The sequence below is a fragment of the Mustelus asterias genome, chromosome 22, assembly GCF_964213995.1.
Source record: "Mustelus asterias chromosome 22, sMusAst1.hap1.1, whole genome shotgun sequence".
In the NCBI taxonomy this organism is placed as follows: Eukaryota; Metazoa; Chordata; class Chondrichthyes; order Carcharhiniformes; family Triakidae; genus Mustelus; species Mustelus asterias.
In genome coordinates this window covers 56,628,338-56,644,838 of record NC_135822.1, presented here as the reverse complement: position 1 = coordinate 56,644,838, position 16,501 = coordinate 56,628,338, and the positions used below count along the sequence as shown (strand labels likewise).

General features: G+C 47.4%; 1 protein-coding gene across 4 annotated transcripts; it reads right to left on the bottom strand.

The window, feature by feature from the left end:
- Positions 1–1,854: 1,854 nt before the first annotated feature.
- On the bottom strand, positions 1,855–16,288 carry ankrd39 (ankyrin repeat domain 39). 4 transcript variants are annotated; one of them, XM_078239297.1, is made up of 5 exons: positions 16,180–16,288; positions 11,080–11,229; positions 8,983–9,086; positions 5,660–5,863; positions 1,855–2,332 (listed from the first exon to the last, which is right to left on the bottom strand). In XM_078239297.1, exons 2-5 carry the CDS (start codon positions 11,180–11,182, stop codon positions 2,177–2,179), a joined length of 567 nt encoding a protein of 188 aa, XP_078095423.1. In that variant the 5' UTR covers positions 11,183–11,229; positions 16,180–16,288; the 3' UTR covers positions 1,855–2,176. The 4 variants fall into 4 exon arrangements, with proteins under 4 accessions (XP_078095423.1, XP_078095426.1, XP_078095422.1 ...); XM_078239300.1 differs by having other exon boundaries at positions 16,196–16,254; XM_078239296.1 differs by having other exon boundaries at positions 15,927–16,199.
- Positions 16,289–16,501: the final 213 nt, after the last annotated feature.

The following is a 16,501-nucleotide window of genomic DNA, read 5'->3' as shown; positions in this document are numbered from 1 at the left end:
CCTCACTTTTAACCACCCGGCCAAACTTTGTGTCATCCGCAAACTTACTGATCCTACAATAGGGGGCCCAGCACGGATCCCTGTGTTACACCATTGGCCTCCAGTCACTAAAGCAGCCGTCTGTTACCACCCTCTGTCTCCTACCGCTAATCTGACGAAGGAGCAGTGCTCCGAAAGCTTATGGCATTTGCTACCAAATAAACCTGTTGGACTTTAACCTGGTGTTGTGAGACTTCTTACTGTGTCCTACCGCTAAGCCAATCAAATCATTTCCTCGATCAAATCTGCCCTCAATCGCTCCAAGGAGAACAACCCCAGCTTCTCCAACCTCACCTTGGAGCTAAAACCCCCTCAATCCCTGGAACCGTTCTGGTAAATCTCCCTCTCCCTCTGAACCCTCTTGAAGACCCTCACATCCTTCCGAACATTTCGCAATGAGAACTGGACACAATACTTCATTTGGGGCCTAACTAGACCTCTATAAATGGTACAAGCATAACTTCCCTATTTTTGTACTCAATATCTCCCCAAAATGGGCGAGATGCTTCAGCCTCCCAGCCATGTGTTTCCTGCCGGTGGGTTGTTTGCTAGCGGTGGGATTCTCTGGTCCCACCGCCAACTAAGGAATTTTGACATGTTCATAAGACATAGGAGCAGAATTAGGCCACTCGGCCCATCGAGTCTGCTCCGCCATTCAATCATGGCTGATATTTTTCTATCCCCATTCTCTGGCCTTTTCCCCATAACCCCTGAGCCCCTTACCAATCAAGAACCTATCTCTGTCTTAAAGACACGTAATGACCTGGCCTCCACAGCCTTCTGCGGCAAAGAGTTCCACAGATTCACCACTCTCTGGCTGAAGAAATTCCTCCTCATTTCTGTTTTAAAGGATCGTCCCTTTAGTCTGAGGTTGTGCCCTCTGTTTTAGTTTTTTCTATTAGTAGAATCATCCTCTCCACGTCCACTCTATCCAGGCCTTGCAGTATCCTGTAAGTTTCAATAAGATCCCCCTCTCCGCTACGACTCTCACCAACGTTTACAGATGCTCCGTAGAAAGCATTCTTTCTGGTTGTATCACAGCTTGGTCTGGGCTCCTGCTCTGCCCAAGACCGCAAGGAACTACAAAAGGTCGTGAATGTAGCCCAATCCATCACGCAAACCAGCCTCCCATCCATTGACTCCGTCGACACTTCCTGCTGCCTCGGGAAAAGCAGCCAGCATAATCAAGGACCCCACACACCCCAGACATTCTCCCTTCCACCTTCTTCCATTAGGAAAAAGATACAAAAGTCGGAGATCACATACCAACCAACTCAAGAACAGCTTCTTCCCTGCTGCTTTCACACTTTTGAATGGGCCTGTCTCGCACTAAGTTGATCTTTCTCTACACCCTAGCTATGACTGTAACACTACATTCTGCACCCTCTCCTTTCCTTCTCTATGAACGGTATGTTTTGTCTGTATAGCGCGCAAGAAACAATACTTTTCACTGTATGTTAATACATGTGACAATAATAAATCAAATCAAACCAAACCCGAGCTGTGACTGTAACACTACATTCTGCACTCTCTCCTTTCCTTCTCTATGAACGGTATGCTAATACATGTGACAATAATAAATCAAATCAAAGTCAATGGGAATTCCCAATGACCTCACCCCATGTTTCCGGGAAACCTGCGGGCGGGGGGTGTAGCTGCCAGCAGAACCAGAGAATCCCGCTGGCGTGAATGGCGAGCATTCTGGACCACTTTCTCAATATGTCTTGTCATCTTCAACTTGTAGGTGAGGGGGACCAAAAAAATGGAACAGCAGTGTCAGCGTGGAAAAAATAAAAAGATGGACAAAGGCTAGTTAATTTGAACATTTTTAATACCTCAAAGTGTCACTGCTTCAGGGGTATAGAATGTAGTGGTGGCCTCTTCACTGTGGTACTGAGGAAACCACAAAACAAAATAATCCAGATCTTCAATTGTTCCACCCAATTTTTCCCCAGTTCAGAGATTTCACGTGCGTGTTGGAAATCAGGCAAGACCTGATCAGCGAACTGATCCGTGAGACGATGCAGTGACATGGGGACTAAAGAACGGGGCGGGTGGGCCTTTGCCAAGATTGAGGGGACTCCCACTGTTAGGGCAGGGAAGGCTTGCCAACAGCTCGAGTCCCAGGCAGCAGGCATCACGTCAACATCCCGGGCTGCAGGCACTCCTTCAATGCCGGGTGGTCCCTCACCAGGTCGTGAGGTGCTCTGGATCGCTTGTCTCTCACCGTCCTCAAGGCTGGGTTGTGCTGAAGCAAGGCCTCGCACACCTCCCGGTGACCCCTTTCTGCAGCCTGACAAACAAAAGACATCCGTCAAAACAAAAAGCAGCGCGGCGGGCGTTCAAACCCGCCACGTTCAGGAGACGGGGGGCTGGGAGAATGGTCTGCTTACAATTCAAACCGCACAGTCACCGAGGCCGTCTGGACTATGGTCTGCTCCTCTACGGGTCTTAGCTAAAAATGCCTCCCACAAACTCTTCAAAAGTCAGACAAAGTTATGACAGCTCATTGCTTAAACATTCTAATTCTTCCGATCATGATAAAGGCAAAGACTCGGAATTGTAGCAGCACTTTTCACACCCTCAGCATGTGCCAAAGCATCTTACAGCCAGTGAAATACTCACAGAAAACCTACAGTGCAGAAGACCATTCGGCCCATCGGGTCTGCACTGACTTTCCGACAGAGCATCTTTCCCAGGCTCACCCCAGGCCTTATCCCAGGAACTCCACACATTTATCCCCCTAACATACACATCTTTGGACACGAAGGGGCAATTTAGCATGGCCAATCCACCTAACCCACACATCTTTGGACACTAAGGGACAATTTAGCATGGCCAATCCACCTAACCCACACATCTTTGGGCACTAAGGGACAATTTAGCATGGCCAATCCACCTAACCTGCATATCTTTGGACACTAAGGGGCAATTTAGCATGGCCAATCCACCTAACCTGCATATCTTTGGACACTAAGGGACAATTTAGCATGGCCAATCCACCCAACCCGCACATCTTTGGACACTAAGGGGCAATTTAGCATGGCCAATCCACCCAACCCGCACATCTTTGGACACTAAGGGGCAATTTAGCATGGCCAATCCACCCAACCCGCACATCTTTGGACACTAAGGGGCAATTTAGCATGGCCAATCCACCCAACCCGCACATCTTTGGACACTAAGGGGCAATTTAGCATGGTCAATCCACCTAACCTGCACATCTTTGGACACTAAGGGGCAATTTAGCATGGCCAATCCACCTAACCTACACATCTTTGGACCTTAAGGGCGGCACGGTGGCAGAATGGTTAGCACTGCTGCCTCACAGCGCCAGTGACCCGCGTTTGAATCCTAGCTTGGGTCACTGTGGAGTTTGCACATTCTCCCCGTGTCTGCGTGGGTTTCGTCCGGGTGCTCTGGTTTCTTCCCACAGTCCGAAAGACGTGTTGGTTAGGTGCTAAATTCTCCCTCAGTGTAACCCGAACAGGTGCCGGAGTGTGGCGACTAGGGGATTTTCACAGTAACATCATTGCAGTGTTAATGTAAGCCTACTTGTGATTAATAAATAAACTTTAACTAAGGGGTAATTTAGCATTGCCAATCCATCTAACCTGCACATCTTTAGACTGTGGGAGGAAACCCACGCAGACACGGGGAGAGCATGCAGACTCCGCACAGCCAGTGACCCAAGCTGGGAATCGAACCCGGGTCCCTGGCGCTGTGAGGCAGCAGCGCTAACCACTGTGCCACCCTTTCTGGAGCACAGTCACTGCTGTTGTGCAGCCAATTTGCAGACCACGAGTAAGCTGTCACAGATGGCCAGACCTTTTTTTTTAAGTGATGCCAGGACAAGCGCTCCTCCAATTCTGGCCTGCTGCACATTGCCCGATTTTAATTGCTCCACCCCTGGCGGCCGTGCCTGCAGCTGCATGGGACCCCGAGCTCTGGAATTCTCTCCCTGTACCACCCAGTCTCTCTCCATCTTTAAGACATCCCTTAAAACCTACCTCTTTGAACCAAGCTTCCAGTTATCCTTTCCACCATCCCTTGTGGCTTGGCATCACATTTTGTTCGATAACTCTGTCTCAAGGCGTCCAGGATGTTTTACTGCGGCGAGCTATATAAATGCAGTGTGTTGTTGAGACGAGGAGCCCCACAGCGCTCCTCCCCGGGGACCCGTGCATCACAACCAAGTGGCCACATTTATCATCTAAAGGGGAAAAGTTTAAAAGAAGTTTCTTCGAGATTGAAGGGTGCAAGTGACACCTGGAACTCTGATCACTAGCCCCGGCAAAATCGTATGTGCGGGGTGGTGGGGATAAGGCATGGGGTGGGCCTGGGAAAGATGCTCTATCGGAGAATCGGTGCAGACTCGATGGGCCAAATGGTCTTCTGCACTGTAGGGATTCGGAGAGTACTTCATTGGCTGTAAGACGTTTTGGCACATTCTGAGGGTATGGAGAATGCTCCTCGAATTAGGAGTCTTTGCCTTTATAGCAATCAAGGATGTGGAAGGGAGGAAGTATTATTTTTTAAATTATTCATTCATGGGCTTCGCTGGCTGGCCCATCCTGAAGGACATTTAAGAGTCCAATTAACACCATCACACCCCTCATCTTTTTTTCTTAATTTATCCATGGGACATGGGCATCGCTGGCTGGGCCCAGCATTTATCACCCACCCCCAGTTGCCCTTGAACTGAGTGTCTCACTCAGCCATTTCAGAGGGCAGTTGAGAGTCAACCACATTGCTGTGGCTCTGGAGTCACATGTAGGCCAGACCGGGAAAGGATGGCAGATTTCCTTCCCTAAAGGACATTAGTGACTCAGATTGGGTTTTTCCGACAATCGACAATGGTTTCATGGCCATCAGTAGATTCTTAATTCCAGGTATTTTTTTTATTGAATTCAAATTCCACCATCTGCCGTGGCGGGGATTCGAACCCGGGTCCCCAGAACAGTAGCTGAGTTTCCAGATTAATAGTCCAGCGATAATACCACTAGGCCATCGCCTCCCCGTGAGACAGCGTGAGAGTTTGTCTTTTTGGAAGGTCACCTCCTCACTTCACCTCATTAGGCTTTACTTCCAGGTTTTTAGTGAATTCAAATTCCACCATCTGCCGTGGTGGGATTCGAACCCGGGTCAAAGAACAAAGAAAATTACAGCACAGGAACAGGCCCTTCAGCCCTCCAAGCCTGCACCGACCATGCCGCCTGGCTGAACTAAAACCCCCTTCCGGGGACAATATCCCTCCCTTCCCATCCTAATCATGTATTTGTCAAGACGCCCCCTTAAAAGTCACTATCGTATCTGCGTCCACTACCTCCCCCAGCAGCGAGTTCCAGGCACCCACCACCCTCTGTGTCAAAAGAAACTGCCTCGTACATCTCCTTTAAACCTTGCCCCTCGCACCTTAAACCTGTGCCCCCTAGTAATTGACTCTTCCACCCTGGGGAAAAGCTCCTGACTATCCAGACTATTACCCTGGGTCTCTGGATTACGAGTCCAGTGACAATTCCACTAGGCCACCACCTCCCCCTTTATTAAAAAAACCCACCAAGACAAAAGGAGTGACGCATCGGAAACAGAACACGGGCTGAAGGTGTTGCCACGTTACCTTGTGTAAAGGTGTCGCCCCATCGTCGTCCGCGGTTGTGGGCACGGCTCCATGGGACAGCAGCAACGTGAGGACGGGGAGATGGCCACAGTAGGCCGCTCTGTGGAGAGGGGTGGCCCCGCCTTTGGTCTGAGCATTGCTGTCGGCACCCTTCCTCAGTAAGTACTCACAGATCTCATAATCGCCACGGCGACTGGCATAGTGCTGGGGAGAGAAAATGCAGAAGATCAGCTGGCGGCAGCCAAGTCAAACCCCCCGTAGTGGCCTAAGCAGCTGACCTGCACTGGGTGGGGCTGTAGCCCCTCTGCCAGTGCCTGGCTGAACCTTCAGGAGGCCCATTCGGCCCATCCTGTCCAAGCGAGCTATCCAATTAGTCTTCACTCTCCTCCCTTTCACCAAGGCCCCTCTAAGTTCTTCTTCTCTTTTTCCAAGTATTCATTCACTTTCCTTTTGAACGTCACAGTCGAATCTGCTTCCGCCACCCTTTCAGGCTGTGCCTAAAACACACCGCACCACTTAAAAGGAAGCAAATATTGTTTCACAAGCTGAGGCACGGTGGCACAGTGGTTAGCACAGTAAGAAGTCTCACAACACCAGGTTAAAGTCCAACAGGTTTATTTGGTAGCAAAAGACACTCGCTTTCGGAGCGCTGCTCCTTCGTCAGGTAAGTGGGAGAATTATCTATAAAAAATAATAACCCTGACGAAGGAGCAGCGCTCCGAAAGCTAGTGGCTTTTGCTGCCAAATAAACCCTGTTGGACTTTAACCTGGTGTCGTGAGACTTCTTACTGTGTTTACCCCAGTCCGACGCCGGCATCTCCACATTGTGACAGTGATTAGCGCCAGGGACCCGGGTTCGATTCCCGGCTTGGGTCACTATCTGTGCAGAGTCTGCACATTCTCCCCGTGTCCGCGTGGGTTTCCTCCGGGTGCTCTGGGTTCTTCCCACAGTCCGAAAGACGTGTGGGTTAGGTGCATTGGCTATGCTAAATTCTCAGAGAATCATTCAGTGCAGAAGGGGCAATTTGGCCCATCGAGTCTGCATCGTCCCAAGCCCTATTCCCATAACCCCACATATTTACCCTCCTAATCCCCCTGACACTAGGGTCAATTTAGCATGGCCAATCCACCTAATCTGCACATCTTTGGACACTAAGGGGCAATTTAGCATGGCCAATCCACCTAATCTACACATCTTTGGACACTAAGGAGCAATTTAGTATGGCCAATCCCCCTAACCTGCACATCTGTTGGACTGTGGGAGGAAACCAGAGCACCCGGAGGAAACCCACACAGACATGGGGAGAATGTGCAAACTCCACACAGTCACCCAAGCCAAGAATTGAACCCGGGTCCCTAGCGCTGTGAGGCAGCAGTGCTAACCACTGTGCCACCCATGATAAATTATACATGCTTGCGGTTTGGACTGAGAATCGGGGTAGATTCTCCAGATTCAGGAGATGAAACCACGCCGCTCAGTGGATCCCTAGCCGCTTTGAAACATCGCTGTCTGTTATGAGACGGTGCTGGAATTGTTATTTTGGACCAGTTTGTGCCTCCTGGTGTCGTGAAGGCACTTGGCGACCCAGGCCTCTTGTCCTTGCTGTTTTTGAATCAGCCACAAGACAGCATGCAAGAGCAGCAGTCGCAATGCCTGCAAGTTGAGAAGACACAAGGGATCACCTAGCTGATGAACAGAGGTTTAAAGTATGAATACAAGGGAGTTAGTCTAGATCTTTCTGGTTTAGCCCGAGCTGGAATCTTCTGTTCAATTCTGTAGACCACTGGTGCAGGAAAGATGTCGAGGCCTTGCAGAGGATGGAGAGGAGATTTACTAGAATGGGAGCAGGGATGAAAGACTTAAAGTTTATTTATTAGTGTCGCAAGTAGGTTTACATTAACACTGCAATGAAGTTACCGTGAAAATCCCCCAGTCGCCACACTCCAGCGCCTGTTCGGGTTACACTGAGGGAGAATTGGGGTGGCACTGCTGCCAGGGACGCACGTTCAATTCCGGCCTCGGGTCACTGTCTGTGTGGAGTTCGCACGTTCTCCTCCATGCCCCTTAGTGTCCCAAGATGTGCAGGTTAGGTGGATTGGCCATGCTAAATTGCCCCTTAATGTCCAAAGATGTGCAGGTTAGGTGGATTGGCCATGCTAAATTGTCCCTTAGTGTCCCAAGATGTGCAGGTTAGGGGGATTGGCCATGCTAAATTGTCCCTTAGTGTCCCAAGATGTGCAGGTTAGGTGGATTGGCCATGCTAGATTGTCCCTTAGTGTAGGTTAGAGGGAGTTAGCAGAGTATCTATGTGAGGTTGTGAAGGCGGGGTGGGCCTGGTTAAGATGCTCTTTTGGAGAGTCGGTGCAGGCCTGATGGGCCGAATGGCCTCCTTCTGCACTGCAGGGATGCTATGATGTGAACAGTCCATTGCCCAATTTGCAAGATGACCACGCAACAGTGGACCTGCCAGTCCCCTGTATTAATGTCAGTGAAAGACAGGATAAGCAACCTGATTAAGCAGTGTTTTCCCGGTTCTGCTGTGCTCTCTGTCCCTCTAGGTCTGGGTGGGACTATGCAACAGTTTGACGGAGAGGGTGGGACATATTTGCCCAGGGAGAAAGGGGGGGGGTTAGGTACTTTAGTGTTGTTAAGGTGGACTCCTTCTTGGGTTCAGTGACGTCACGCTTCGGGCAGTAAGTGGTTCAATTTGAATTGGGTTCATAGAATCGTAGAATCCGACAGTGCACAGCGAGGCCATTTGGCCCATCCAGTCTGCACTGACCACAACCCACTCAGGCCCTATCCCCATCACTCTATGCATTTACCCTAGCTAGTCCCCCTGACACTAAGGGACAATTTAGCATGGCCAATCCACCTAACCGGCACATCTTTGGACTGTGGGAGGAAACCGGAGCACCGGGAGGAAACCCACGCAGACACGGGGAGAAGATGCAGATTCCACACAGACAGTGACCCAAGCCGGGAATCGAACCGGGATCCCTGGCGCTGTGAGGCAGCAATGGGGCAATTAGGGATGGGCAATAAATGCTGGCCTTGCCAGCGACACACACATCCGGTGAAAGAATACAAGAGGGGAATGGAAGGTAAAGTAAAGTTTATCTATTAAGCCGGAGCACCCGGAGGAAACCCATGCAGACACGGGGAGAACGTGCAGATTCCACACAAACAGTGACCCAAGCTGGGAATCGAACTCGGGTCCCTGGCGCTGTGAGGCAGCAGTGCTAACCACTGTGCCACCCCAGTTTGAGCTGGGCCTGATTGTTTTACTGTCAACTGTGGAGAGGGTCACATCATCACTCACCAACGCAGTATAGCCAGACAGATCGGGCACGTTCGGGTCTGTTCCCTTCTCCAGAAACCTCTGCACCCCGCTGAAGTCACCGGTGCTGGCTGCGGACCAGATGCCTATGCGTGGGAAGAAGAGAAAGTGCGTCAGGGAGTGCGCCAGCTATTTAACCATCGCATCCTCCATCTTGAACGCACTGTCTCATCACTGTCTAAAAACTCCGATTGAACCTGCTTCCACCATCCTCTCAGGCAGTGCCTCCCAGATCATAGCGCTTCAGGCAGTAAGCGGCTAAATTTGAATTGGTTTCATAGAATCCCTACAGTGCAGAAGGAGGCCATTCGGCCCATCGAGTCTGCACCTGACCCCCCCCCCCCTTTCCCCTGTGGGCAACTCGCTACAATCTTGTCATGCCATGTATTTCGCTTTCTTAAACGCGTCTCCTCTGACTAATGACCCTGCTGCCGGGAAAAACTGATTCGCTCAATTAAAACCCTTTGTTGTGGGAAATTTACCACTTTGGAGTCAGACTTGGAGGTTCAACAAAAGAGTTTTATTTCGGACAAAGCTTTGGGAGAAGCGCTGGCACTCCGCAGTACTTGGCAGCTACCCTCTCAACTACACAATGGTAGTTGATCATCTTTATGCCTTTTAGACAATAGGCAGTACGGACATGAGCCGTTAACACATCGTTACAAGTTGAGTAGACAGATACGGACATCGATAGTTAACACATCGTTACAAGCAAACAGGTACGGACATGGACAGTTAACATATCATTGTACGTAGAATGGATACATTCATGCAGTTATGTCCTCTATCAATGACTGGTTTCGATCTATACATTCAGTGGCTGATCTTGTTACATTTATGCATTTATGTCCCCATCTGTGGCTGACATTATCAAACTCATTGTTCTGGGTCTACTCTTATCTAAAGTGCCTCAAGCTCTGACCAGTTTCCTGCAGCAATTCAGATACTGCAGGTTTTAACGCTGTGTAACTGTCTGTGCCTCTTAATGTCCCTTCCCAGAGTCCATTTTGCGTGCCAGGTTACCATTTTGTGTCCATCACTTTAATTTCACCATAACACCTTCATGATCGTGAATGGCCCGACCAAATCTCACCTTATCCTTCTCTGCTCCAAGGAGAGCAATCCCAGTTTCAAGTTAAGCTTACATTAACACTGCAATGAAGTTACTGTGAAAATCCTCTAGTCGCCACACTCCGGCACTGTTCGGGTACACTGAGGGAGAATTTAGCACCTAACCAGAATGTCTTTCAGACTGTGGGAGGAAACCGGAGCACCCGGAGGAAACCCACGCAGACACGGGGAGAATGTGCAAACTCCATAAAGACAGTGACCCAAGCCAGGAATTGAATCGGGGTCCCTGGTGCTGTGAGGCAGCAGTGCTAACCACTGTGCCACCCTATTTATCCCTATAATAAGAGCTTCCAAAGTACTTGACTAGCTGCCGGACACTTCAGGACATCCCGAGGTTGTGATAGGCACTGTACATCACGCAAACTCATTCTTCTGTCCAAATTGCCTTAATAACACCACAGATAATGTCCGTAGGGAAGAAATGGCCTCTAATGAAGGCAGACTATGAATGCATTAACTTGCTGATTCAATGGCCCACCACTACTGTACTACTGGGCCTGTACTCGTCAGAGTTTAGAAGGCTGAGGGGAGATCTTATAGAGACATACAAGATAATGAAGGGGCTAGACAGGGTAGAGGCAGAGAGATTCTTTCCACTTAGAAAGGAAACAAGAACTAGAGGGCACAGCCTCAAAATAAGGGGGAGTCAGTTTAGGACAGAGTTGAGGAGGAACTTCTTCTCTCAGAGGGTAGTGAATCTCTGGAATTCTCTGCCCATTGAAGCAGTGGAGGCTACCTAGTTAAATATGTTTAAGTCACAGGTAGATAGATTTCTGATCAATAAGGGAATTGAGGGTTATGGGGAGCGGGTGGGTAAGTGGAACTAAACCACGATCAGATCAGCCATGATCTTATTGAATGGCGGGGCAGGCTCGAGGGGCTAGATGGCCTTCTCCTGCTCCAATTTCTTATGTTCTTACTAACAGAAACTGAAGTGTCCCTCTGTACCTCTATCAAAGTCCATCTCCTCCAGTGTTTGGTGTACACTACTGGGCACTGAGGAGTCATGAGAACAGCAGCTACAATCCAAACTATGGCTATCGGAAGCCATGGTTCTTTGCCTTCTGTTGTTGAGAGTGGCTATCTGGTGGACCCCAGCTGCAAGAGAGAACAGAGATGCAATCAACAGGAACGCAGCAATTTAATGATTAAAACATTCCTCCTCGGTTTTAGTTTGGTTTATTTATTAGAGTCACAAGTAGGCTTACATTAACACTGCAATGAAGTCACTGTGAAAATCAGTACTGGTCCAAGTTCGGTGATATTACAAACACCTCTAACCATACGGATAAAATTCCATTGTCAGCAAAGTTTTTAACTGGGAAACAGGGATCGCAGGCTACATCTGGCCTATTAAAAGATTCCAGGGTTCATTGTCAGCCCCAACTGATTTAGGAGGTTGCAGTGACAATGCTGCAATTGTCCACAGACGCCCAGAGTAGCACGAGATGGCAGCTGGACAGCACAACCAGGCTCCAGCACCCCCTCAGCCCCACTTCTTTACCCCGGGAATGTGGAACCGGTGCCCATGTGGAGCATCCGCCTGTTCCAGAGGATGTAACAAACCGGCATGGCCACCAATGGTCTGAGGTCACGTACCAACCGACTCAAGAACAGCTTCTTCCCTGCTGCCATCAGGCTTTTGAATGGACCTACCTCGCATTAAGTTTATCTTTCTCTACACCTTAGCTATGTCTGTACTCTCTCCTTTCCTTCTCTCCTATGTACTCTATGAACGGTATGTTTTGTCTGTATAGTGTGCAAGAAACAATACTTTCCACTGTATCCCAATATACGTGACAATAATAAATCAAAATACTTTTCACTGTATCCCAGTACATGTGACAATAATAAATCAAATAATACTTTTCACTGTATCCCAATACATGTGACAACATTAAGTCAAATATTAAGTTGATCTTTCTCTCCACCCTAGCTATGACTGTAACACTCCATTCTGCACTCTCTCCTTTCCTTCTCCCCTATGTACTCTATGAACTCTATGTCTGTATAGCACGCAAGAAACAATACTTTTCACTGTATACCAATACATGTGACAATAATGAATCAAACAATACTTTTCACTGTATACCAACACAGGTGACAATAATAAATCAAACAATACTTTTCACTGTATCCCAATACATGTGACAATAATGAATCAAACAATACTTTTCACTGTATACCAACACAGGTGACAATAATAAATCAAACAATACTTTTCACTGTATCCCAATACATGTGACAATAATAAATCAAACAATACTTTTCACTGTATCCCAGTACATGTGACAATAATAAATCAAACAATACTTTTCACTGTATCCCAATACATGTGACAATAATAAATCAAACAATACTTTTCACTGTATACCAACACAGGTGACAATAATAAATCAAACAATACTTTTCACTGTATCCCAATACATATGACAATAATAAATCAAACAATACTTTTCACTGTATCCCAATACATGTGACAATAATAAATCAAACAATACTTTTCACTGTATCCCAGTACATGTGACAATAATAAATCAAACAATACTTTTCACTGTATCCCAATACATGTGACAATAATAAATCAAACAATACTTTTCACTGTGTCCCAATACATGTGACAATAATAAATCAAACAATACTTTTCACTGTATCCCAGTACATGTGACAATAATAAATCAAACAATACTTTTCACTGTATCCCAATACATGTGACAATACTAAATCAAACAATACTTTTCACTGTATACCAACACAGGTGACAATAATAAATCAAACAATACTTTTCACTGTATCCCAATACATATGACAATAATAAATCAAACAATACTTTTCACTGTATCCCAATACATGTGACAATAATAAATCAAACAATACTTTTCACTGTATACCAACACAGGTGACAATAATAAATCAAACAATACTTTTCACTGTATCCCAATACATATGACAATAATAAATCAAACAATACTTTTCACTGTATCCCAATACATGTGACAATAATAAATCAAACAATACTTTTCACTGTATCCCAGTACATGTGACAATAATAAATCAAACAATACTTTTCACTGTATCCCAATACATGTGACAATAATAAATCAAACAATACTTTTCACTGTATCCCAGTACATGTGACAATAATAAATCAAACAATACTTTTCACTGTATCCCAGTACATGTGACAATACTAAATCAAACAATACTTTTCACTGTATCCCAGTACATGTGACAATAATAAATCAAACAATACTTTTCACTGTATCCCAATACATGTGACAATACTAAATCAAACAATACTTTTCACTGTATCCCAGTACATGTGACAATAATAAATCAAACAATACTTTTCACTGTATACCAACACAGGTGACAATAATAAATCAAATCAGGGGAGTTCGCCTCAGGCATCCCAAAGGCATTCATCCCTTAACCAACATCACAAAAAAAACTACCTAGTCATTATCACATTGCTGTTTGTGGGATCTTACTGTGCACAAATTTGAGGCTGTGTTGTCCACAACAGTGACTGTGTTTGAAAAGTACTTCAGTTGGGGTGAAATGCTTTGAGGCGTTTGGCAATCAGGAAAAGCACCAGATAAGCGAACATCTTTTTAAATATCCCGGTTGCTTGCCATTTCTCCACTCCACTCCTGCCCTCCCAGATGTCCCCCTCGTGTTTTCTCCAACACAGCGTTCTTCAAATTGTTCCACCTCCGGACACCTTTGAATTCTAACGTTTGGGCATTAACATTCACTTTCTCTCTCCACATTTCCAGCATTTTCTTTTTACTTCAGGAATCCCAAAAGTGGCACAGTGGTTAACACTGCTGCTTCACAGCGCCAGGGACCCGTGCTCGATTCCCGGCTTGGCTCACTGTCTGTGTGGAGTCTGCACGTTCTCCCCGTGTCTGCGTGGGTTTCCTCCCACAGTGCAAAGATGTGTGGGTTAAGTTTAAAGTTTATTTATTAGTGTCACAAGTAAGGCTTACATTAACACTGCAACGAAGTTACTGTGAAAATCCCCTAGTCGCCACATTCCAGCACCTGTTCAGGAGAAGTTACTGTGAAAATCCCCTAGTCGCCACATTCCAGCACCTGTTTGGGAGAATTACACTGAGGGAGAATTTAGCACGGCCAATGCACCTAACCAGCACGTCTTTCGTGGGAGGAACCCGGAGCACCCGGAGGTAACGCACACAGACACGGGGAGAACGTGCAGACTCCGCACAGACAGTGACCCAAGCCAGGAATCGAACCTGGGTCCCTGGCACTGTGAGGCAGCAGTGCTAACCACTATGCCACCGTACCGCCCACAGGTAGGTGCATTGGCCATGCTAAATTGCCCCTTTGTGTCCAAAGATGTGTTGTTAGGTGGATTGGCTATGCTAAATTGCCCATTAGTGTCCAAAGATGTGTTGTTAGGTGGATTGGCCATGCTAAATTGCCCCTTAGTGTCCAAAGATGTGCAGGTTAGGTGGATTGGCCATGGTAAATTAGTGTCAGGGGGATTAGCAGTGTAAATACATGGTGTTATGGGGACAGGGCCTGGGTGGGATGGTTGTCAGTGCAGACTCAATGAGCCAAATGGCCCCCTTCTGCCCGCTGTAGGGAAAGGACCACACTGTACCTGGGTCCATTGCCCTGGGATTTGGGGGCTATTACGATAAGAGTGAAATTTAAATTCCATGAATGAAAACATCTGGAATGCAAAGTTAATCGCAGCAATGGTGAAACTATCATTGCTTGTTGTTTGCTAATGTTCTTCAGAGAAGGAATTCTGCCTTCTTGAATCTGGCCTACATGTGACTCCAGATGCACAGCAATGTGGGCTGGCTCTAAACTATAAGATAAAGGAGCAGAATTAGGCCATTCGGCCCATCGAGTCTGTTGCGCCATTCGATCAGAGCTGATAAGTTTCTCAACCCCATTCTCCCGCCTTTTCCCCATAACCTTTGACCCTCTTCCCAATCCAGAATCTATATATCTCGGTCTTAAACATACTCAATGGCCCGGCCTCCACAGCCTTCTGCGGCAATGAATTCCAGATTCACCAAACCCTCTTGAAAGGGCGGCATGGTGGCACAGTGGGTTCGCACTGCTGCTTCACAGCGCCAGGGACCCGGGTTCAATCCCTGGCTTGGGTCACTGTCTGTGTGGAGTTCTCCCTGTGTGTCTGTGGGTTTCCTCCGGGTGCTCCGGTTTCCTCCCACAGTCCGAAAGATGTGCTGGTTAGGTGCTAAATTCTCCCTCAGTGTATCCGAACGACTAGGGCAGTGATTCCCAAAGGGTTACTGGTGCGGCGAGAGAGGATGGCAAGTGTGGCGGGAAGATTCAAGGACAATCAAAGAAACATTTAAACATGGTTTAAACAAGCATTGTTTTATACTTTCTGGATGTCCCATGATCATATTATAAAGTAGTTGTGGTCTATGTTACGAATCAAGCACTGCAAGGAGTTGTTTTTTGTATGTATTTCTTATCAATAAAAAATTCGGTGTGGCACGAGCAAATTTTTATTCCGAAAGTGCGGCCCAGTGAAAAAAGTTTGGGAACCACTGGACTAGGGGGGTTTTCACAGTAACTTCATTGCAGTGTTAATGTAAGCCTCCATGTGACATTAATACACTTTAAACATACTCAATGAACTGGTCTTCTATGGCAATGAATTCCACAATTTCACCACCTTTTGAAATGATCCAACTAGCCACTCAGTTGAAGGAAGGTCAGCAAATGCTGGCCTTGCCAGTGACACTCCTGGCCCACGCAAGAACAAAAAGGCTAAACGTGCCCACCTCTTGTATCACAAGCCCAGGAGAGGCTGCACCGCGTCAGGTCCGACTGGAAACTGGCAAAGGCTGCAGAAATAGCTGAAACCCTGGGAGTGTGTGATAAAGGCAAGGTGGGGAGAAGATCCGGCCTAGGGTGCAGAGATCTGAATGCGAACCGCGGAATTAACATCAAGGAAGCTCTGGGTGAGTCAGCACTTTGTTCCAGGCAACGTTCAAGCTTGTATCACCCTGTGTGTGTGTGTGGGTGCAGACTCACCATTCGCCCAACTCACCTCTGGAGAGGTGCTTCAAGCCGCAAGCGGCCTCTGAAACTAACCAGGCAAAGAGATACAAAGCAGCCTGGCAGCCAATCACAGAGCAGAGGGGCGGGATCCCAAATGTATCTAAATTTAAGCAGCCAATCGGGGGGGAGGGGCAGATCACCCAGCCCTCGCGGAACTTCCTTTAAAAACCCAAACCTGTCACCAAACTTCATTGCAAATTCAGCCACACTCCCAGTCATCTTTTCAGGGGTTTAACATTGCTGCAAGCTTGCATTCAGTTCGGTTTGCAGACGGAAGGACGAGTGGATGGATCGC

Bases quoted from the DNA above. Each gene is read 5' to 3' on its own strand.
- ankrd39 (XM_078239296.1), bottom strand. From the start codon at position 16,092: ATGTTAATTCCGCGGTTCGCATTCAGATCTCTGCACCCTAGGCCGGAT. The intron at 11,230-15,926 runs GTGGGCACGTTT...TCTCTCTTGCAG, and splicing joins CTGGGCTTGTGATACAAGAG to CTGGGGTCCACCAGATAGCC. The intron at 2,333-5,659 runs GTAACGTGGCAA...TTTGTTTGTCAG, and splicing joins GGGCGACACCTTTACACAAG to GCTGCAGAAAGGGGTCACCG.